The 24,178-nt window shown below is 45.0% G+C and overlaps 1 protein-coding gene across 1 annotated transcript in view; it reads left to right on the forward strand.

The window, feature by feature from the left end:
* The window catches only part of LOC144493554 (annexin A10-like), an 87,822-nt gene that overhangs the window by 41,348 nt on the left and 22,296 nt on the right, over positions 1-24,178 (forward strand). The window contains exons 4-6 of the mRNA XM_078212689.1: positions 2,960-3,073; positions 10,951-11,041; positions 13,494-13,573. Of these exons, the coding sequence (XP_078068815.1) occupies positions 2,960-3,073; positions 10,951-11,041; positions 13,494-13,573 (285 nt within the window). The remainder of the gene's footprint in view (positions 1-2,959; positions 3,074-10,950; positions 11,042-13,493; positions 13,574-24,178) is intronic.

A 24,178-nucleotide genomic window follows, 5' to 3' on the forward strand; every position in this document is an offset into this window, starting at 1 on the left:
TATCATTTATATAAAATCCATCAAAATACATTACATAATAAATAATTTTTGAATCAGTTATTATTTTCTTTATTCTTTCATGGGATGTGGGCACCGCTGGCAAAGCCAGCCTTTGTTGTCCATCCCTAATTCCCCTTGAACTAAACATTTCTGAGGGCAGATAAGATTCTACCACCTTGCTGTGAGTCTGGAGTCATATGTAGGCCAGACCAGGTAAGGATGGCAGATTTCCTTCCCTAAAGGACAGTAGAAAACCAGTTGGGTCTTTTTGACAATCAATCATAGTTTCATGGTCACCATTACTGAGACTAGATTTAGATTATTCATATGTAGACAAAGGCTGCAATGCTCCAATATCGCATGCCCCCCACCACCGACGCCAGTCAGAACGGAGAATTTGGCATGCAGCCAAATCTCCATTCACATCGGTGAGACCGGAAAATCCCAGGTGCTGATAAGGCCAGAGAATTCCGGCCAAAGACTGCTGTCATTCCTCACCAGCAAATTTCCTGTTTTTCATTTTAGCTGAAGGAGTAATGTTAGCCAGGAGACCTAAAAACCTGCCGATTTTTGTTCAGATAGTTTTCATCTATCTGAACAATTGAATCAAGTAGACAGAGCCTCATCCCATTCAAAATACAGCTTTTTCAACAATGCAGTTCCTCTTTCTGTATTCCATTGCAGTACCAATTAACAATTTATTTCATTCTTTCATGTGACGTGAGTGTTGGAGACAAGGCCAGCACTTGTTATCAGCTCAGACACTGGTAATATAATTTAATGCACAACCTTCAGAGGTGAGACGGCTAAACTGAGCCAGGCTGACGAAAGGAAATATAATGCAAAAATTAAAATTCAAGCACTTGTTTCAACTGTCTGCTGTATAAAGTCATGTTATCAAATATTCATCAACTTAAATAAATTGCAGCTCACATAGAGCTTAAGATTTTTTTGTAACATTCATTAAAGATATATCAGCAAAGTGATAGCAAGCTTACTTTCCAAATTCTGACCTTTCGATGTGTGTAGAAATGACAAATTGTGGAGCATGGAGAAATGGGAAGGAGTAGAGTTGATTATAATTTGCTGTTTCTAGGGCAGTTTTGTAGATTTCTGGAAGATGCTGCTGGATTAGCTGTTACACTTTTCATCATATGTCACATGATAGAATGCATCAGAAGTTGCTGTCATCTGATGTGACGGGACCAACTGTTCTGTTGTAGCTAATACAGTCTTTGCACTGCACCTCCTAATGCAGCACTGGTTACACTGCCCACTTCCATCACTATGGAGTGGGAAGAGACAGAGCTCCAAACACATGTTAAATTGGAGCACTATTTGTCAGTCTCTGGCTCAAGTCTATTTCTACCAATTGAGAAAGGTTGATGGGTAAGCTCCTTCAATAATATCAGTAAATCAGAATTTGTCTAATGAAACAAAAGCCATGTTTAGAAGGTGCCTTTCCAGCTGATATTAGTCATCCAGCTCCAAGCACAAGGTAGAACTTCTTGAAGGTCATCTTAGTTGTATCAATTCAGTACCAATCAGGCAACTTTGCTTTTTTGATGTCACTATGCCATAAATGTTCCTTCCTTATTGAATCCGTACTCCAGGATAAAAGCAGCATAAAACTGTAATTACAGAAACAATTGGGTATTTATAACAACTTCAGAGAGTACCTTTTAACATAATAAAACATCCCAAGTGCTTCTTGGAGTATTACAAAGCAAATGCTGACAAACTACATAAGGTAATAATGTGGCAACTGACTGAAAGTTTGATCAGAGATATAGGTTTTAAGGAATATTTAAAGGCAAAAGGAGAGGTGGTGGGGTTTAGCGAGCGAAATCCAGATTTTAGGATCTTGAAAGTGAAAGATAAGGCTGCCATCGCTGATTCAATTAAAGTTGGGGCTTTTGAAGAGATTGGAATTTGAGGAACACCAGGTAACTTGAAGGGGCTAAAGGAGACAGTAAGAGGTGAGGCCATGAGGAGATTTGAAAATAAGGATGAGAATTTGAAAACTAACAACTTTACTTGACCAGGAGCCACGTAGGTCACTAAACAAGGGTGATGGGCGAATACGACTCGGTGCAAGTTAGGACATAGGCAGAGAGTTTGTAGATGATAAAATGTGGGAGACTGATAGGAGTGCAATTGAACACTCAAGTCCAGAGGTAACAAAGGCATGGATGACGGTTTCAGCGTCAAATGAAGACTTCATAAGACCTTTAAATTTAGGGCCCCTGCAACCAAAGCAAAATCCTTAATAGGCTTGCTGTTTTCCTTCATAACCTTGCTCATAGATTATAGAATCCTACGGTGCAGAAGGAGGCCATTCGGCCCATTGAGTCTGCACCAATCACAATCCCCACCCAGTTCCTATCCCCATAATCCCACGCAGACCTCTGAGGCAGGAACAGAGCCAGACAATCTTATTGAGGAGGAAATATGTGGTCTTATTGATAGCACAGATATGTGATCAAAAGCTCATCTTGTGGTCAAATATGCCTGATTCAGATTCAGGTAGTGGGCAGAGAAAGGGATAGGTTTAATGGCTGGATAATAGAGTTATGACAGGGACTGAAAATAATGGTTTTGGTCCTTCCAATATTTATTTGGAAGAAATTTTTGTGCAATCAGTACTGGATGTCAGATAACTTCGAAGCATGAAGTGTCAAGCAAGGTGGTGGTGAAGTAAAGCTGGGTGTTATCAACATACATTGCAAAATGTTTAAATCTCTGTAGTTTTTTCCATGTAATGTATTAATATTAGTCTTATTCGCATAATAATTGTATTGCATCTATTAATTTCAATGTGCAGTTTAAAGTTGGCTGGATTTTTCTTGCACACCCTAAAAAATATTTTGGTTATTTCACAAACTAAGAATTGGCAGCAGGTTATTGACCGAGTAAGCTGTTGTTGATCCCAAATGAACATATCTTCTTTCAAATACAGGATCTGGTCACCGAACTTAAGGAGAAACTGTCTGACCATTTCAAAGAAGTAATGGTAGGTCTGATGTATCCACCGACCTTCTTTGATGCTTATGAACTAAGAAATGCCATGAAGGTACAGTATAAACACTCTTACATTTTCATGAAATGAAAACGTGTTGTTTTATGACCCGTCCTAAAAACAAATGATTTATTTAGCAGTACATTTATGGTGGAATGGATAGTCTAAGTGTTCGTTCATTGGACCGGTCAGTTAAAAGGCAGACAAGTAGCAAGATCACATAGAATAACAGAAATGTCTTTTTTTTTAATGACATTATTTACCATTGCAAACCTCTCCGATATTAAGAACATTTATATCCTTTAGGTATTTTCCTATAGCACCTCTTTGTTAAAAGTTTTCTACTCTCCCAACCAATTTTTCCACTCCTTCATTTGTACCCTGTTTTGAGGCCTATAGTACATGTTTGTGGTGCTGGCAAGACTGGAAAATGCATGCATTGTCATGATCGACCAAAGAGGGCTAGGGATCCAGCCTTGGGATCAAATTGAGATTTGACTTTATAAAACCTTTAAATTTAGGGCCCCTGCAACCAAAGCAAAATCCTTAATAGGCTTGCTGTTTTCCTTCATAACCTTGCTCATAGATTATAGAATCCTACAGTGCAGAAGGAGGCCATTCGGCCCATTGAGTCTGCACCAACCACAATCCCACCCAGTTCCTATCCCCATAATCCCATGCAGTTACCCTAGCTAGTCCCCCTGACACTAAGAGGCAATTTAGCATGGCCAATCCACCTAACCTACACATCTTTGGACTGTGGGAGGAATCCGGAGCATCCAGAGGAAACCCACACAGACAGCGACCCAAGCCGGGAATCGAACCCGAGTCCCTGGCGCTGTGAGGCAGCAGCACTAACCACCGTGCCACCGTGCTGCAACCCAACCAAATTGAAGTACTTCACTGAGTAAAATAAAGTAACTCAATGACCAACACTAGTCAAACTGAAAACAGGCAAGCTAGAATAACAATCAAGGCGGGGATTCAAATCTCTGCTCCTCCAACGGGACCCAAAAGTTGAGTCCTGAGAGCTCGTGGCCTGAATTAAACTGCAAACATTAAACTGACCACACTGATGAGCATTTGCACTAAACAATTATCTAAATAAGAGATTTAGGTCCTCTAAAGCTGAATGAGGTTTGAATGTGAAGGCTATGGTGACAGTGATACATAATTACGTTCATGGGCGGCACGGTGGCACAGTGGCTAGCACTGCTGCCTCACAGTGCCAGGGACCCAGGTTTGATTCCCACCTCGGCTCACTGTCTGTGTGGAGTCTGCATGTTCTCCCCGTGTCTGCGTGGATTTCCTCCGGGTGCTCCAGTTTCCTCCCACAGTCCAAAAGACGTGCTGGTTAAGTGCATTGGCCATGCTAAATTCCCACTCAGTGTACCCGAACAGGCGCCAGAGTGTGGCGACTTGGGGATTTTCACGTGGCTTCATTGCAGTATTAATGTGAGCCTACTTGTGACAGTAATAACTAAATTTTACAAATCTTTACACTCCGCGAAACACGGTTCCTTAAACTAAAAATGATAAGACTGATTTTCTGGATTTGCATTCCTGACAGGGAGCATTGCCTGCTGTCAGTGTACACCACAAATTCAGATGCTGCCATATGTGATCACCCAGCTGGTGATTTAAATGGTTGCTACATGAAAACCCCTTTGTTTAAGTCATGTTCAGTAAAGTATCATATTATGAACTTTCAGTCAATACTTTTAAAAACTGGGAAGTCTGTTAAAGTGGCTGCCACGAATCATTTGACTTTTGGGCTGGAATTTTCCTGCCCCGCCCACCATGGGAATCGGAGCAGGTGAGGGACGGACCATGGAAAGGTCCCTCAGGCGGGATTTTATGATTTTGGGACGAACGAGACCATAAGATCCCGTCCTGGGAATTTGGACTGCAGACAGTATCAATCTCTGGCAAAGGGCGGCATGGTGGTACACTGCTGCCTCACAGCGTCAGGGACCTGGGTTCGATGCCAGCCTTGGGTGACTGTCTGTGTGGAGTTTGCACGTTATCCCCGTGTATGTGTGAGTTTCCTCCGTGTGGCTCTGGTTTCCTCCCACAGTCCAAGATGTGCAGGGTAGGTGGATTGGCCATGCTAAATTGCCCCTTGGTGTACCAAGATGGGTAGGTCAGGGAGATTAGCAGAGTAAATGCGATGGGTTATGGGGATAGGGCAGGGGATGAGCCTAGGTAAGGATGCTCTGTCAGAGTCAGTGCAGACTTGATGGGTCGAAAGGCCTCCTTCTGCACTGTAGGGATTCTATGATTCTATAAATACTTAATTAAATATGAATATAGGTGAGGGTACTTCTCAGTGATTTGTGGAATTCACACATCTCATTGGATGGGCCATACCAAAAGACATGGAGATTCCAGGTCACCTGTCTCCATTTCATTCTAGACAAAGGGAAGATCAAAACCCAATGGGCACTATTAACTTCCCATTGTAAATAAATGGCCTCTCCCATCCAAAATTGATGGGGTGGGCCACAAAAGGGTTAACCCAGCAGTGATATGATCAAGGCTGGGTTCAGTAACTGCACCCTTTCTCCTCCAGGGACCAAGCAAATCCATCGGTGCCATCAGTCTTCAGCCAGCCTGAGAACCAGACTATGAAACTTGCTGCAAGTTATCAAGCAGCCAATGTACTTAACCTGTTCCAGTTTCAACGTTCACCTGAGAACAAACCTCCTCAATATTTAACTACAAAAAACCTTGCAACCTGCTATGAACTCTTTGCTTTACAAGACCCTCACTTCAACTTTAAATCATTGAATCCAATCAAGAAACTACAGCCTTCCCATGGGGAGACGGGAAATCATAAATCAAAGATTGAGTCAACCGTAATCTGTGAATTTCTCCTGCTCCCTCTGTCACTGGTGGCCTGGCCACCAGCAAGATTCCCACACAAAGGTAAATGGAATGAGAGATATGGTGGCACAATGGTTAGCACTGCTTCCTCACAGCGCCAGGGATCCGGGTTCAATTTCTGCCTTGGGTCAATGTCTGTGTTGAGTTTACACTTTCTCCCCGTGTCTACATGGGTTTCCTCCGGGTGCTCTGGTTTCCTCCCACAGTCCAAAGATGTGTGGTTAGGTTGATTGGCCATGCTAAATTGACCCTAGTGTCAGGGAGATTAGCAGGGTAAATATGTGGGGTTACGGGAATAGGCCTGAGTGGGATTATGGTCAGTGCAGACTCGATGGGCCGAATGGCCTCCTTCTGCACTGTAGGGATTCTATGATTTCAGTGAGGCCCACAGGATGTTCCAGATGATGATTTTGGCCTGGAACATTCCGTGTAGTCACCATAAAATCATTCCTCTTATAAAGGGAGCAAATCTCCATTGATCTTGTGATTTGTAACCGGGCCTGCTAGTTCCTTCCAAAGTAGCTGTTGGCACTGGATTTTACACAGCTTCCTGAGGGACAATCAAGATGTCCCCATTCTGTTGTGGTTAGCCAACCTTACTTATGACAATTTCTATACCTAGGAAAGTTTACACAGCCAGTACCTTCACACAATGTGATTGCTGCACTTCCATACTAACCGGAACAGGGTCACAGATTTTTAAAAATATATCTTATATGAATAAATAACCTTAACACTTCAATGGCAGTTAATTGCTTAGCAGAGAACAGAGACTTCACCACAGGAAGACTTAGGTCACCCTTGTGCATTTGCTAGCAGGCAGCCAGCTCCAGATCAGTTGCTTGTTCTTTCGATCGGGGAATTGAATGTACTCTGGCAGGATGTTAGGTTCCAACAGAAAATCAGAGCCCATCTGCTGTGCTGTATGGATTGAAAATGTATGATTAGTTATCACTTATAGAATAGCAAGTAAGCATGCGTTGTAGCCCAGTACAGCAGCTGAACGGTGATTTGAAAAGCTATTCCACGTTATTAGTTGCTGTGTTATATTGCAGAGTTGATATCTCAGCCTAGCTCCATGACTCAATGCTGCAATGAATTTTAATTTGACAGACAGCTCTGGTGAATTTAATTCAATGCCACTAATTAAATTTTCAAGATGATGTCAAAAAAATCTAATTGGTAGGTGGAAAAACATTGAATTCATTTTTTAAAATTCCATTAGGTTCATTCTATTAGGTTCAAGGTCGCATTCAGTTTAAACAGTCTGCCTCTCATTATCATATTAGCAACTTGTTGATTGCTATTGATTGTCTGAGGCCACCTTTGACAACATTTCTATCTTAAAATGGCAACATCGTCCAAGGTAATGTCTTTGATTTGGCAACAGGGAAATGGGGAATTATGCAGATGTTGATACACTAATATGATTGTTTTGCCAATCCTGTATTCCGATAAATGAGTTAGTCTCCATAATGTTAACACATTAGAATAATAAAAATTGCATTGTCAAACCTCCTATTGCTGCAGTTATAGCACCTGGCACAGAACAAACTTGTCCCAGCCCATGTTAAATGTTGAAACTCAGCCAATCCGAAAACCCCACCGTAAAATTGAAAGCGCTCTATCAATATAAGATGCACCTGGGACATGATAGGAGATTTTCTTGGTCTGCGCCCTGATGCGCTGAATCACCTAAATAAAGAAAAACTTGACCTCTGTCATGCTTTTCATGACCTGTGGCAGTCCCAAAGCATTTTACAACCAATGAAGTGCTGTTGAAATGTTGGGGGCGATTCTCCCAAAACAATTGGGAGAATCGCTGAAAAGTGCTGAATTGGCAGGAAAACTGATGTAAATCGCGATTGTTTTTTCAGTGGGAGTTCAAACTCGAATCTCCCACACTCTGTGCACTGCAGAGATCACAATCGTGAATATCATTAAAAGCTTGGGGGGGGCCTATTCAAGATGATGTCAAAAGAATCTAATTGGTAGGTGGAAAAACATTGAATCTCATTTTTTAAAATTCCATTAGGTTCATTCTATTAGGTTCAAGGTTGCATTCAGTGAAAAGTCCAACAGTTCCGGAACTCTGTGCATGTGCAGTGTCCCCAATCCGTCAGCCTGCACTTTACTGGCCCGCTAGATCGCTGGCCAGCCCAGGACCCCCGCAATGCTGCCCCTCCAGCCCCCCATGTCCCGACTGTGGCCCTCATGAGCATTCCCGGGCCAGCCTCGACCCCCCCCCACCATCCCAGAGCCCTGATCTCCAGCCACACCCCCAACACCAGTGACAACCTCCCCCCCCCCACCCCGGCAGGGGGGCCCCATGGGAGGCAGACCCCCCCCCCGCCCCCCCCACCCGGGAGGCAGACCCCCCTGGCAGATCACCCACCCCAGCCGCCATAATCACTGGCCTCCCTCCAGCCCTGACCAATCCCCATGCAGAGTGGCAGCCAGACCCCCAACCCCGATCAATCACCCCTAAGCACCACCCCCAAGGCCCCACCCCCTTGGCACTGCCCGGTGCCCAGTGGGCAGTGCTAAGGTGGCCCGTAGGCATGGGCATTTTGCCCCTTGGGCAGTGCTGGGGCACAGGGGGCACCAGCCCCAGCACCGCCTGACCCCCTGGGGGGGCCTCAATTGTCCCCCCTTCACTCCTGCGGGGCCTCCCACTCATTCCCTGAACATAGGGAGCTACTCTAAACCTCGCTGGAGTGAAATACTCCTGGCAGGGTGGGAGATGCTATTGGGCCCAGAGAATTCAGTCTCAGGCCTGATAATAACATTTATATTAGATTAAAAATAGATTAAAATCACGTACCTGGTCTTCCCGCTGGTTTCCAGTGTGGTCTCAACTGTGCCTGCTCTCCGGCGGTGGGAGATGTGCATGTGTCGGGAACACATGTGCGAACCCGCGAAATGGCCGACACGCCATTCTCCCAACCCGACGCGCCAAAAAATTATCATGTCACGATGGGAGAATCGGGCCCGTTGTCACTGTTGCAATGTAGGAAATGCAGCAAATCTGCGAAAGTGAGATCACACGTAATGAAAAAACTGGCCTGATTTCTGTCCATTTGTTTCAATGGAAGAAAATTGTGTAGCTTCCTTTCTGGGTCTACACTCCAACCCACCTGAATTTCCAATATTCACTGTGCCTGGCAGTCCCTCATTCACCTCAAACCCTACTGATCTGTTTGTTAAACGTATTGGCAATGTTAGTCAATGGATACCACATTCAAATGTTGTGTTTGGGCACCTTGGAGATCTGTAAATCATGGATACAAATTCTTATTCTGCTGCCCCTCATTTGGAAGGGAAGCTTTGGGCCTCACTCTCTGGTTGGTTAATTTTTAACTGGGGGATCTATTAAAGCACCAAAGGATTTATAAAATGTAATTTTGCACTGGCTACAGGTGCAAAGCCGCCCTGGATTAGGATTACCTAATGGAGGTGATTTCACACTGTTTTGCTTCAGTGTACTTAGGAGGCAGATCACCCCTGACTCTAGATTCACAACCACTTTTTCACCAATGTGATCTCAAAATTACTTTACATCAAGCTGGGAGTGGTGGTATTGCAATATAATTCCCAATCCAATTCTCTTCCCACAACTCGTGGTGTACTAAGATAGAGATTCACCTGTTTCCATGTTTAGTAATTCCCAGAACAGTTCTCTATTCTGTCACCAGGAGTTTACAGTTGAGGGGCACCACTGCACATCAAGCCATTGTCATGTTTGGAAGGGTTTGTAGGTTGACACTCGGCCTGTTTGACCGTGTTATGAACACACCTTCCTTGGCCATCAAGTCGTGGGGCAGAATTTTACAGACTCACTCATCCCGAAACCGTAAAATTCCACCTGAGGTCAACGGATCTTCCCATTGTCCGCCCCTCGCCCACTCCGATTCCCGTAGTGGGCAGGACTGTAAAATTCCGGCCATGTGGTGGGATTCGAACCGGGAGCCTCTGGCATAGAGGCAGGGTTGCTACCCACTGCGCCAAAGGACCTCTATTCCAGTATAATGGCTGAACCTAATTCTATCCACAGGATTTACCTGAAGGTGACAAGGACTCATTTAGTGTTAAAGTTTAAAGTGTATTTATTAGTGTCACAAGTAGATTTAGATTAACACTGCAATGAAGTTACTGTGAAAATCCCCTAGTCACCACACTCTGGCACCCATGCGGGTCCACTGAGGGAGAATTTAGCACGGCCAATGCATCTAACCAGCACATCATTCGGACTGTGGGAGGAAACCGGAGCACCCAGAGGAAACACACGTGGACACGGGGAGAATGTGCAGACTCCGCACAGACAGTGACCCAAGCCGGGAATCAAACCCGGGTTCCTGACGCTGTGAGGCAGCAGTGCTAACCACTGTGCCACCGTGCTGCCCATTTATTGTCCATTCTTGTTGCCCTGAGAAAGGCAAATATCCTCTTCTTCAATTGTCATCTGTGTACCAAATCATTTAACAATTTTGCCACTTCAGAAGGTTTGAGTAAACTCTAGTATGGAATTGGAATTGCAAATTACACTGCACAGAACAGTATTACACAAGAATCGAACCACAAACAAGGTTAATCTGTTTCATGAATCATTATAAAACTGAAACTGACACCTCGTATGGCTTTGAAGTCATAGATTTTAACCAATTCATAAAAGAACTGAGGTTGTAGGCCTCTGTACCAGCTCATATATCTGTTCATCCATCCTCCTTGGTATAAATGATCAATATCTATTTCTTGACTCAAACAGGAAACAACATGAAAAAAACCAAAATATTGCATATATATATTCAAAGTATTATTATTTACAACATTATGTCTCTTCTAATCTATTGCATTTGAGCCTGCCGCAAGTGTTAAGATGCAAAATACAATTATTGTTTTCACTGCCACTTGTACAAATTACAATATTTAATCGTATATTCATCTTTTCATGGCATAAATTGTATTTGTTTGAATACTTGCCTAATCTAATTGGGTTTATTACAATCATTTTTATAAACTGTTTTAATTTGTTCTTTCAAATTAAGGGTGCAGGCACAGATGAAAACTGTTTAACTGAGATTCTTGCCTCAAGAACAAACAATGAGATCAACGCAATCAATGAAGTCTACATGATGCGTAATACAATTTTTTACAATTATATTCAAATAGTAAAATGCCTCTCAGTTCAGTTTTGTAGAAAGCAAGCCCACCAAGATCCATACTACTTTGTTTTATTTGATCTTGGATGTGGGTGACACTAGCCAGGCCTCCTTAGTTGCCTCAGATGATGGTGATGGGCCTTCTGCTTCAACAATTGCATTCCTCATTGTGATGGTACTCCCACAATGCTGTGAGGTAGGGAAGCCCAGGATGTTGATCGAGCAAGAATGAAGAAATGGCCATATATGTTCAAGTCAGGTCCATTTCTTTGAAGGGATTTTACAGGTGACAATATACCCAAGAAACTGATGCTCTTGCCCCCCTAAGTAGTAAGGGCCACAGGATAGAAAGACGTTCTTCAGGTAAGTTTGGTAAGTTGGTGTAGAAAATTGTATAGATCATGCAAAACACAGCACAGTGCACTGGTGATGGAGGGGGTGGATACTGAGTCCAGCCAAAACTAAGCTTTCACCTGGATGGTTTTTTAAAAATGTTCTTGCTGTAACCATCCATTATATTGGTGAATTTCCATCACACACTTTACTTAATCCTTAGTGGAGCGATTTGAGGGCCCAGAAGGTACACCACTTGTCTCAGAGTGCCCAGATTGTGGCCCACTCATGCAGCCAAGGTGTTGATATGACTGTCCAGTTAGACATCTACATTAAGATTTTGTACCTGGGCACCTTGGAGAGGCCACTTAAAGGTTTGCTCACAAAGTGCATTATTGAACTTCCTAAATTGCAATGTATTTTGATGTTGGGGACTCAGTGGTCATTGTCTGCTGGAGTATGGGGAAATGTTTTTCTTGCTGGAGTGGCATTACCTGGCACTTGTGTAGCAAAGATGTTATCTATTACTTGTCAATCCAAACCAATGATGATGTCTAAGCTGTTTCAATATTGGTGGAGTTGCGAATGGAGCTGAACACAGTCGAATCAGCAGCTAAATGCATACTCCTTACCATACAATTAGAGGAGGCTCACTGATAAATGGTTTCCTGACAAACATCAGTGGTGATGTCCTGGCACTGTGATGACTGGCCTCTGACTATTGACTTGAAATCATGAGATATCAGGCGATATACCACCAACGTAAAGGGACGACCCTTCAGAACCAAAATGAGGAGGAATTTTTTTAGCCAAAGGGGGGTGAATTTATGGAATTCATTGCCACAAAAGGCTGTGGAGGCCAGGTCATTGAGTATATTTAAGACAGAGATCGACAGGTTCTTGATTGGTAAGGGGATCAAAGGTCTACGGGGAAAAGGCAGGAGAATGGGGTCGAGAAACTTATCAGCCATGATTGAATGGTGGAGCAGACTCGATGGGCCGAATGGCCTAATTCTGCTCTTTTGTCTTATGGTTTTATGATCTAATGTATATTGCTATGTTACCTATATGGAACAGGATTTAACCAGAGATGGTGATGGAACACACCGGGATGGTTATTGATAGATACAGTAAACATTTTGAGATGCTTTACTACCTTAAAGATGCTACTTAAATACAAATTGATGTTATTATGAGGCTATGACCATATCTATGTCAAGCTATTGCATGAGTAGCCTGTGAAAATCAGGCCCCAGATTTTAATGGGTAAAACCATGGAGGATCAGCTGGGCTGAAAATACTTAGGCCTTCTTCTGGTATAAGAACATAAGAACTAGGAGCAGGAGTAGGCCATCTAGCCCCTCGAGCCTGCCCCGCCATTCAATAAGATCATGGCTGATCTGAAGTGGGTCAGTTCCACTTACCTGCCTGATCCCTATAACCCCTAATTCCCTTATTGATCAGGAATCCATCTATCCGTGATTTAAACGTATTCAACGAGGTAGCGTCCACCACTTCAGTGGGCAGAGAATTCCAGAGATTCACCACCCTCTGAGAAAAGAGGTTCCTCCTGCCTGGGTCATTGCTGACAGATCCATCCATTTCTTCCTTATTATTGAATGTTATGGCCATCATAACTGAGCACACTGCAGCCACTTCAGAGGAAATTAAAAGTTGCCCTAACGTTGTGACACAGAATTACAGAATTGTTATGGGCAGAGGGAGGATATCTGGTCCATCATGTCTGCGCCAGCTCTCCAAATGAGCATCATGACTTAGTGCCATTCCTCTGGCTTTTACTTGTACTCCCGCACATTGTTTCTATTCAACTAATCATCTAATGCCCTCTTGGACAAATCAAATGTACGTCAAACCAAATATAATGCTCATGAATTAATTGGGTTTCAATGAGGATTTTTTTAATTTTCTGGGGCTAGTTCACAACCAAATTTACCAAATTCACAAATAACTGGGGTTTAAACTCATGACCTCTGGGTTACCAGTCCAGTACCATAACCACTACAATAGCATACCCACTGTATAATCTGTAAAAGTGAATATTTCACGTGGCTAACAATATAATGTTTTGTTTTCAGAATTTGATGTACCAATTCAGAATGATATTGAATCAGAAACTTCTGGGCACTTTAGGGATGCCCTAGTGATGCTTGCACAGGTATTTTACAGCTTGTTTACATTATATCCTATTTTGTGTTTTGTGAAATAAATGTTGGGAGTGATTCTTCGGCCTTTTCAAACGGTCGGTGGGAATCCCGATGCCCCGGTGAATGGGGCGCCGACCAAGAATCAGGATTCTGGATGGGTGTGGTGGCTCTTGGGAATTACCTGCCCTGCTGGCCCGATAGGGTTCCCGCCCAGAGCGGCCATCAAGCCAATAATTATGTAAACCCGCTAATTTGAAAATCATTAGCAGGTTTGACAAGCCCTTCACCAGCCCCTGTCATTCACCTGGCCCACCAACGGGAACGGCACTGGGTGGACTTTACATGTACTACCCTCCAGCGAGGACATAGTGTGCTGAACCCTGAGGGTCGAGGGGAGCACCAGCAACCCCTCAGAAAAGAGGGGCATTCTCCCCTCCCCCACCGCCCCCCCTACCACTCAAATCATGGGTCACCCCCCTATCCCCACCCCCCCAACACACACACACACTCACAGACACCACGCAGGCATGAGGGTGACCCGTCCCGACCCTCCCCTCAGTCCCCTTCCCCCTCACGCACCCACTTAGGTCCCCCTCCTCCCTCAGACCACCCCCACACACAGCCCCCTTTCCCCCCTCAGATCCCCTACTCATCCTCCCTCAGACTACACACCTTGGCAGTGCCAACAGTGTACTGTCCCCGGCACATTGGCACTGATGCCCTGGTCTGGTGCCTTGGACACCAAGGGAACTCAAGGAGGTAGGTCCAGTTTGTCCCTCTGCTGCTGCCAGGCTGCAGAGGAAGGGTCTCTCAAGAGTCTTGGGGGTTGTGGGGGGCTCAGGCTGGGGGCAAGGGGTTGACAAGAACAGGGGAGTGTGGAAGCTAGACTGTCGCTTCTAGCCCTGGCAGAGCTGAAGATCACCCCTAGCATGGTGATTTCAGGCAGCCCTGTGATCAACATCTACATTCCTGTCTGCCAGCTGTGTAAATTCTGAAGTGGCCGGGTCACTTTAACCTTCAAGCCCCTGGTCACCTGGCAGGATTTTAAATCACTGCAGCACTCCATTCTGCTGCAGATTTTCCTTTCTCCCTGTAAGAAGCTAATAGTGTGATCAGACCCCTTTGAAGTCCTCTGACAGGGAGGAAATGTCAAATTCACGAGGGTAGGGAGGATGGGAGGTGTCTGTGGTTGTTCTATTCTGCACAGCTGTGCACTCAGCCTCAATGAAGTTGATGCTTCCTAGCAAACTGAAACCTTTGTAATTCTCTCCAGTCAAATACTATAGAGCGAAGGCTGGCCAGGCTGATTCCTGCGATGGCAGGTCTGTCATATGAAGAGAGACTAAGTCGGTCAGGATTATATTCACTGGAGTTTAGAAGAGTGAGAGGGGATCTCACAGAAACTTATAAAATTTTAACAGGATTAGACAGGGTAGATTCAGAAAGAATGTTCCCGATGGCGGGGGAGTCCAGAACTGGGGTCATAATTTGAGAATAAGGGGTAAACCTTTTAGGAATGAAGTGAGGAGAAATTTCTTCACCCAGAGGGTGGTGAATGTGTGGAATTCACTGCCACAGAATGGAGTTGAGGCCAAAACGTTGTCTGATTTCAAGAAGAAATTAGATATAGCTCTTGGGGCTAAAGGGATCAAGGGATATGGGGGGAAGGGGGGGATCAGGGTATTGAATTTGATGATCAGCCATGATCAAAATGAATGGCGGAGCAGGCTCGAAGGGCCGAATGGCCTACTCCTGCTTCTAGTTTCTATGTCTCTATGTTAACCCTTTGATCTCTAATAAATTACACGTGCAGTGTCTTGAAAAAAATTCCATTGACAGCTCATTGGATTTCTGCTACAGCTACTTTTGTTTATGTTAATTTCCCTTCACGCTTGAATGGATCTCAAGTACCCCATTTTTAAAATTCATTCATGGGACATGGGCATCGCTGGCTGGCCAGCATTTATTACCCATCCCTAGTTGCCCTTGAGATGGTGGTGGTGAGCTGCCTTCTTGAATCGCTGCAGTCCATGTTCTGTGGGCTGACCCGCAATGGGTTAGGGAGGGAATTCCGGGATTTTGACTTTGCAAAGGAACGGCGACATATTTCTTGGTCAGGATGGTCGCTTGGAGGGAAACTTGCAGGTGGTGGTGTTCCCATTTACTTGCTGCCCTTGTCCTATTAGATGGAAGTGGTCGTGGGTTTGGAAGGTGCTGTCTAAGGATCTTTGGTGAATTGCTGTAGTGCATCTTGTAGATAGTACACACTGCTGCTGCTGAGTGTCAGTGGTGGAGGGATTGAATATTTGTAGATGTGGTGCCAATCAAGCGGGCTGCTTTGTCCTGGATGGTGTCAAGCTTCTTGAGTGTTGTTGGAGCTGCACCCATCCAGGCCAGTGGGGAGTATCCCATCACACTCCTGACTTGTGCCATTGATCCTATCTGCAATGTTGACAGAGTCTAAGTCTGATTGACAGCCTGTGGTTTCACTTCCCCATTTGCAAGCTACAATCATTATGAAGAATTCACAATTGACAATCACTCCTATCTACACTGTCACAAACAGATACATCTGCAATGGCGAGGTTGGTAAGGACAAGGTCACATAGTTTTTTCCCTCTTGTTGGTTTCCTCACCACTTGCTGCAGACCCAGTCTGGCAGTCCTGTCCTTCAGGACTTTAGCTCAGTCAACCAGCTCAGTCAGTAATGGTGATGGACATTGAACTCCCCCACCAAGAATACAATCTATGCCTTCGCTGTCCTCAGTGCTTCTTCCAAATGGAGGAATACTGATCAGCTCTGAGAGGGAAATAATCAGTAGGAAGTTTCCTTAATGAGGTCCAGATTCAATATTAAGGATTCCCAGTGCCACTCCCTTTATCCCACTATGTTACTACCTCTGGTCTGTCAAACCTGACAGCAGAAAAATTGGTACCCAGTACTTGATGTAAGTTACATAGAAACATAGAAAATAGAAGCAGGAGGAGGCCATTCGGCTCTTCAAGCCTGCTCCACCATTCATTATGATCATAGCTGATCATCCAACTCAGTAACTTGTTCCCGTTTTCCTCCAATATCCTTTGATTCCTTTAGCCCCGGGAGCTATATCTAACTCCTTCTTGAAAACGTTCAATGTTTTCGCCTCAACTGCTTTCTGTGGCAGTAACTTCCACAGGCTCACCACTCTCTGGGTTAAGAAATTTCTCCTCATCTCAGTCCTAAATGTTTAGCCAGTATCCTCAGATTGTGACCCCTAGTTCTGGAGGGTGAACAGCCAGTTGTCATGGTACACATTGGTACATAGGTTAAAAAAAAGGGATGAGGTCCTAAAAACAGAATAGAGGGAGCTAGGAAGCAAGTTGAAAAGTAGGACCTCAAAGGTAGTTGTCTCAGGATTACCACCAGTGCCACGTGCTAGTCAGTAGAAACAGTCGGATATATAGGATGAATACATAGCAGAAAGGATGGTGTGAGGGGGAGAGTTTCAGATTCCTGGGACATTGGGACTGTTTCTGGGGGAGGTGGAACCAGTACAAACTGGATGGGTTACACCTGGACAGGAACAGGATTGATGTCCTTGGGGGGGGGGGGGGGGGGGGGGCAGTGGGGGGTGGTGTCACTTGCTGGGGGTCACTGATGTCACTTGCTAGAGTGGTTGGGGAGGGATTAAACTAATATAGCAGGGAGATGAGAACCTATTTAAGGATTCAGAGCAGGGGGGATCAAGAACAGGAGAAAAAGACAGCAAGGAGAATAAGAAAAATGATAGGCAGAGAAATCAAGGGCCAGAATCAGATAAGGACACAGTAAAAAAAAAAAGTAGGAACAGGAGAAGGAAGGTAAAAAGGAATAGCCTGAAGGTTTTGTACCTGAATGCTCAGAGCATTTGGAGTAAAATGGATGAATTAGTTGCACAGATAGATGTAAAGGGGTCTGATATAGTTTGGATTACGGAGACATGGCTTCAAGGTGACCAAAGGTAGAAATTAAACATTGAGGGCTATTCAGCATTTAGGAAGGACAGACAGAAAGGAAAAGGTTGCAATGTTGATTAAAGAAGATATTGAGGAAAGATATTAGCACTGACGATATGGAATTTGTATGGGTCTAGTTAAGAAACACCAAAGGGCAAAAAACATTCATGGGGATGATATACAAACTACCAAACTGTAATGTTGGGAATAGCATTAGACAGGAAATCAGAGATGCATGTGATAAAGGGGTTTCTGTGATCATGGTGACTTTAATCTGCATATAGATTGGGTGAGTCCAATTAGTCTCAGTACAATAGAGGAGGAATTTCTGGAGTGTATACCGGATGGTTTTCAGGACCAATACATTAAGGGAACAGGCCACCTTGGACTGGGTATTCCCCAGGCTATTCCCGATTTTTTGCAATCTTACCGGCCCTGGATTTATGATGAGATCAGCCTCGCTCCCCGGAAGGGCGTGAGGCTGATTTAAATATTTCAATCTTATTAGTGAGCCTGGGATGGAATTGTTTGGGTTCACTTACCTTAACGGCCTCACCGATGGAGGTCCTCACTGGCAAGAATCGTGTATGGTCCCCAGCAACAGGGACCGGATGTGATATCCTCACCAGTGGGACTGGAGGTCATTAAGGCCCCCCGGGTAATCAGGGTGGGGGGGTGATAGTGGCCCTTGGGCAGTGCCAAACTGGCACTGCTACCCTGGCAGTGCCAACTTGGCATCCTAGCACTGCCAGCCAGGTACCCTGGCAGTTGCAACCAGGCCTGGCCCTCTCCCATTAGACCCCACCACTTGGCATTGTCCAGTGTCTGGTGGGTACTGCCAGGGTGCAGTGGGGTCTAATGGGAGGGGGCAGGGCCATGAAGGGGCACGGCCATGCTAGGGGCGGGGCAATGGTGGAGAGGCAAGGATTACTCCGCATCGGTCAGGGCGGCAATTGGCCGGGGGGTTATGGGAGCAGCGATCTGGTAGGAAGGTATCTGGACAGGGATCTGCAAGGGGTGCATCGGGGCAGTGATTGATCAGGGGAGTATCAGATAGGCGATTGGCTGGGGGGGGGTGTATCGGGGCAATGATCAGCTGGGGAGGTCAGCAATTGACCAGGGAGGCCAGTGATCAGCTGGGGAGGCCAGCTATCGGGGGTTAATGTTTGGAGGGTGAGGGGGTTGATACCTTGCCGGGGGGTGGGGGGGGGGGGGGGGGGGAGGATAGTGACTGATCTCTCAGTGTTCTATGTACACTTGGACACTGAACTCTGAGAGATCAAGGCATGTGTGCAATAGCGCTCCTTGCAGTCAGCAGCTGGCTTCCCGGCGGGAATAGACTCTGTCCACTCCCTCTCCTTCTTTTTGTGCACTAAGTCTTATACAATTGCATCTGAGAGTGCACCCAAAAAGTGGATATGATTCTCTTCCCTTTCACGTTCATTTGGCATTGAGATCGCCCCAGTGTCTTTCTGGAGTGAGATTTGCATGAGGAGAAGGCAGGAAGCATGAGTTCAGAAGGTTTTGTCAGTTGGCAGGTTTGATGAGAGTCCGAGTTCTTTCTACTGCCACTGGCTTAAGGGTAGACAGTGCAGGCACTTGCCTGGAGTTTCATTCACTTTGCTAGTCAAACAGGAACTCCCAGAGTTAAGTTCCAACAAATATTATCACAGCGCAGTTAAGGAGAAGGGAAGTCATGTGAGACCTCCTCGATATAGGACCCAGGATGTACATTCACAAGGCTGGAATCTAGGGCTGGAATTTTCCAGCCATTCGTGCCAATGGGATCTTCTGGTCCAACCGACAGCGCACCCCACCACAGGGAAACCCATGGCGAGGGGAGCATTCAATGAGAAACCCCATTGACAACAGTAGGACCAGAAGATCCCACCACTGGCCAATGGTAGGCCACCGCGAAACACATTACAGGTTGCATGGACAATCCCACCCGAGGTGTTTAATTGGAATCGGATTCTTTTTGTTTTTGCAGACACTGGTGTTAGGTTAACTAATTGCTGCTTCCTTTATTGAACCCAGGTGTTCGGTCTTATAACAGTTTGATCATTATGGAAAAATGACGCCTTGTGAACATTTTCCTTTCTGCGGAGTTTGCTGGTCATGGCCACTGTTACCTCGAAGTTGCTGCAAGGCATCAGATAACTGGCTGAACTATTTGTTAGTTCAGCAATTCTCCATTTTTTAATGGTCGAGAAAAATAAAATGACTTTACAGAGTAGTCCAATTGGTGAATAATATATATATATTCCGTCATGTCCCGACTGTGACATTTAATATTATAATTATGCTCATTGAACTCCACCAATAAAGAGTTGAGAGGTGAAAGGCACCTCTGATTTATTAAATTACTTTTTTAAGGTTGTTGAGTAGTGTTTGCTGCCAATAATATGTGAGCGTTGGTCACGGTGGCCCGAGAGCAAGATCAATACTGGTCACCAGATGTGGAGGGAAAATGTCTTTGCTTTCGAATGTCATTGCAGCGCTTAGCAAAATAAATATCAAATGTTTATCTCTCTTGGGCCCCCTGAGCATTTAGCTGTTGTGGCATTCACTTCACATCTTTTTGGCTGCTGGTCAGGGTCTTGGCCTATTATTTGTGTGTATGAGGTAACTTTAGGTCACGTCAGGCAAGATAAGTAACATGCTATATCATCAGGAACTACTGACTCGCATTATTGCTGTTGTATGTGTGTGCTATGGATCAGTGCTCAATCAAATTGAAAACTCCAAACTAGTCAAAATGTGACTTGGTTTGGTTTGTTGTAATAGCACGCATCAGTCCCAAAGTGAGACTTCTGCCTCTGTTTTCTTTAAGATAGATTGAACAGGCTAAGCTTGGGGAGGGCAAGGAAAAAGCTACTGGGGGGACGTAGTTCCTTCAAAATAAGTTTGCTGTCAGTCAAACTATGAACTTCAGTTCGTGTTGACATGACTTCCTTCCTACAGCTAACAAAAGCAGCTCTCCTGAGGTAATAGAGTAAGAAATCTCACAACACCAGGTTAAAGTCCAACAGGTTAATTTAGAATCACGAGCTTTCGGAGCGCTGCTCCTTCAGCGGGTGAGTGTATGTGTTGGTTTCCAGAATGGGCAAAAATACAATAGTATTTAATATTTTGTATATTAATATAGCAGATTAAAAACAAAGGGTGTAAATTTCCATCATGGTCATAACTGCAATGGAAAACCACGGATAGCCAAAATCATAAGGTGGGATTTTACGGCCTTGCTTGTCCAGAAACCATAAAATCCTACCTAAGGTCAACAGGCCTTCCCATGCTCTGCCCCTCACTCACTCCGATTCCCGTGGCAGGTGGGCCGGTAAACGTCCGGTCATAGTGTTTTTATGGGACTTCTACAGTACATGAATAGGCAGGAAATGGAGGGATACGGACTGCGTAGAGGCAAAAGGTCTTTAGTTAGAAAGGCGTCATGTGCCGGAGCAGACTTGGTGGGCCGAAGGGCCTGTTCCTGTGCTGGACTGTTCTTTGTTCTGCTGAAAAATGTTGTCAAATGGGAGATTCGCTCCTGAAATCCTTGTGAGACAAAACCAGAGGGAAAGAGTCTGAGGGTCTCACCATCTTCATTCACAAGCAGTTTTACCATTGCTTCATTGTAATTGGGATGCTTCTCGGTACTCTATTAGATTAATCCATGTTTAAACCTATTTACAACATTGTGATCATTCCTTAGTATTGAACAGTCATTTACTGGTCATTACCTTCAGAAATGAAAGTCATTCAGATCAATACAATGCCCGAGGCACTACTGCCACCTATTGGTATGAAAGACAGAATAGAAGCTGCATTTTAACATTAGATAACTGCAAGCAAAAAGATATAGCCCTACAACTATTTTTCTAAAGGCAGCATAGTGTGCACCCTCAGAGGGAAAAACATCTCCAAAGCTACATGTTTGCTTTCTATTTTCTTATGGAGGCAAAACTAAAAGGAAAACGGAAATTGCTGAGTGTTACATTAAAAACAGAAAATTATAATTTTCCAGTATTTACATTTTATAAACAGGATTAGAGACACTTGGGAGATGGTGCAAAAATATTTCAAGGATGATAATAGGTCTGTAAGTATATATGTATCAGGAAACAATTACAAGCTAGGTATCTTTTCCTTTGAGAGACAAAATCGATGGAGTGATCGAATTGAGGTTTTACTAGAATAGACTCAGAAGGCTGAATGCTCAGCATAGAGAGGAGAAATACAGGTGCCACGGTGGCTCAGTGGTTAGCACTGCTGCCTCACAGTGCCAGGGACCCGGGTTCAATTCCCAGCTTGGCTCACTGTCAGTGTGGAGTTTGCACTTTCTCTCCATACCTGCGTGGGTTTCCTCCGGGTGCTCCGGTTTCCTCCCACAGTCTAAAGATGTACATGTTAGGTGGATTGACCATGCTAAATTGTCCCTTAGTGTCAGAGGGACTAGCTAGGGTAAATGCATGGGGTTGTGGGGATAGGGCCTGGGTGGGATTGTGGTCGGTGCAGACTCGATGGGCCGAATGACCTCCTTCTGCATTGTAGGATTCTATGAAACAGGAGCTGGGTCTTCTATTGGGTCAGAAACCCACCTCTAGTGGGAAACTATTTTAGTGTGCGTTTCGCATAGGGTGAACTCTTAATAGATATGGACATGGGTTTCCTGTCTATTTAGAGGCAATGGGAGGTAGGCACTATGGGGGAGGGGGTGTAGAACTAGAGGCCTGGCACCCAGAGCAGAACACACCCCCAATTCATCACCGTCAACCTGGATTTAATGTCAGAGGCTATGAGGGATAGGAGGGAGAGTCTTGTCCTGGAGGGAGGCAGAAGGAGACCTCACCTTCAGCAGGGACACCTCTCGATCCAATGTCATCCCCTCTATCCCCTTCCTCACTTCCTGCTTATCCCCAATGAGTTGTCTCCTTCCAGGCTATTGTTGTTGTCCTCAAGCCACACCTTTCTGGAAAGCCTTGTTATGGAGATACTACCCAACCGGTCAGAAGCCCACTGACCACTAAGTGGTGGTCATACTTAGCAGGGACATTGGTTGCATCAATTCTGTGCCTCAGTCAGGGGCTCCCTTGAAAGGTTGAGTAGCTATCTCTTTGAGTCCTCTAGGTTGCATCCATGCACTTTGGGACAAAGACCTACGGCAGACTGGACTGCTGGAGGATAATGGAGTCATGGCAGCTAACAGGAAACCAGTACACAAGGAGGACACATTTGCAGTGTTTGCAGGCCAGTTGGACTTTGAGTAACTGGAAGCCCTTCCTGTTGCTGGATCTCACTGGCTGGTTGTTCAGTGTCTTGATTGCCATATGGGTGCAATTGATGCTGCCCTGAATGTAAGGGAACCCAGCAATGGAGGTGAAATCCTGTGACCTCTGTCCCTGTGAGGACATTTCTGTCATTAAATGGATGCATCATCCAACTCTGGCAAAAAGGGCATCAGTGACCTGCAAGATGCAGTGGTGTGCAGCCATTTTTGAGACTCCACTTAGGTCTGAAGCTCACCTTGGGAAGGAGCCATTGTGAAGAAGTTCAAGGTCGCAGTGATGTTGATGGCAGTGACGGGGCATGGCGGTGGGGCTGCAAGGTGTGAGGTCAGGTGATCAGGACAGTCTTTTCTCCATCTTTGATGGTCAATCCTGTATTGAGGAATGGCCTTGTTGTACCTGTTAATTCTCAGATACTTTCAACCAGTTTACTTACTCCAAGGTTTTACCCCGGTGCCCTTATTTGCAAGGTGGACAAAGGACAAACACAAGTAAAGGTTCAACAAGTTTATTAATAATAACACTATTAACCCTTAAATTACCCACATAAAACAAGAGGATACCCCAGATTCAAGTATACTACCCGTAAAGATGGCTTGGTTAAACTGCAGGCCCGATTCTCTGAGTCCCCCTGGTCTGTCGTCTCAATGGCAGCTTCTTCCTTCCTTCCTTCATCTGGTCAGTCTTCCGAATGGTCACAACTGCCTCCCTCGTCGAGTCTTCGCTGCTGTGTGCCTCTGAGTGTGTCCCTTTATCCCCAGCCTGCTTGCCTTTCCAGAAACTTCTCTGGCTTCCGGCCAATGAGGTCCCAGGAGGGGGTTCCAATACCCAGTGGGTTTCTTGATGTCTGCCTGACAGGACACCAGGGTCCGCCCCCCAGGTGTCCATCTCCATGTTGTTGAACTTGTTATCAGGTAAGATTTCTACAGGATCTCTTGGTGACAGAAAGTCTGGCCCGATCTGGGCTTCTAATAATAGACCGATGCATTTCAATGAGGTGCCATGATCTCCTGCTAAGTCTCAAGTAGAGTGTAACGACCTTTGATGGGTGGTTGATGGGTCAGGCCCAGACACATTTGTGTATTGTACAATTGGCCTGCCTGAGGTGTGACTGTGTTTGATTTCAAAATGCCCAATTCTTTAATTTAGGATATCCAATTTTATCAGCCTTAAAACTAGGCCCTGTTTATATCACCACAGCCTCCATTCCCTTCCTGAACATCTTTCCTCTCCCATGCCCTCCCAATGCCTTTGCTTTGACTCTTCCTGCAGTGGGTGTTGCCCCTCTTTGCCACTGGGCTCAAAATCCTAATCAAGTTAGAAAAGGAAGGATGGGAGGAGTTAGGTTGGTATTTCAGG

This window comes from Mustelus asterias, chromosome 1, assembly GCF_964213995.1.
Source record: "Mustelus asterias chromosome 1, sMusAst1.hap1.1, whole genome shotgun sequence".
NCBI lineage: Eukaryota > Metazoa > Chordata > Chondrichthyes > Carcharhiniformes > Triakidae > Mustelus > Mustelus asterias.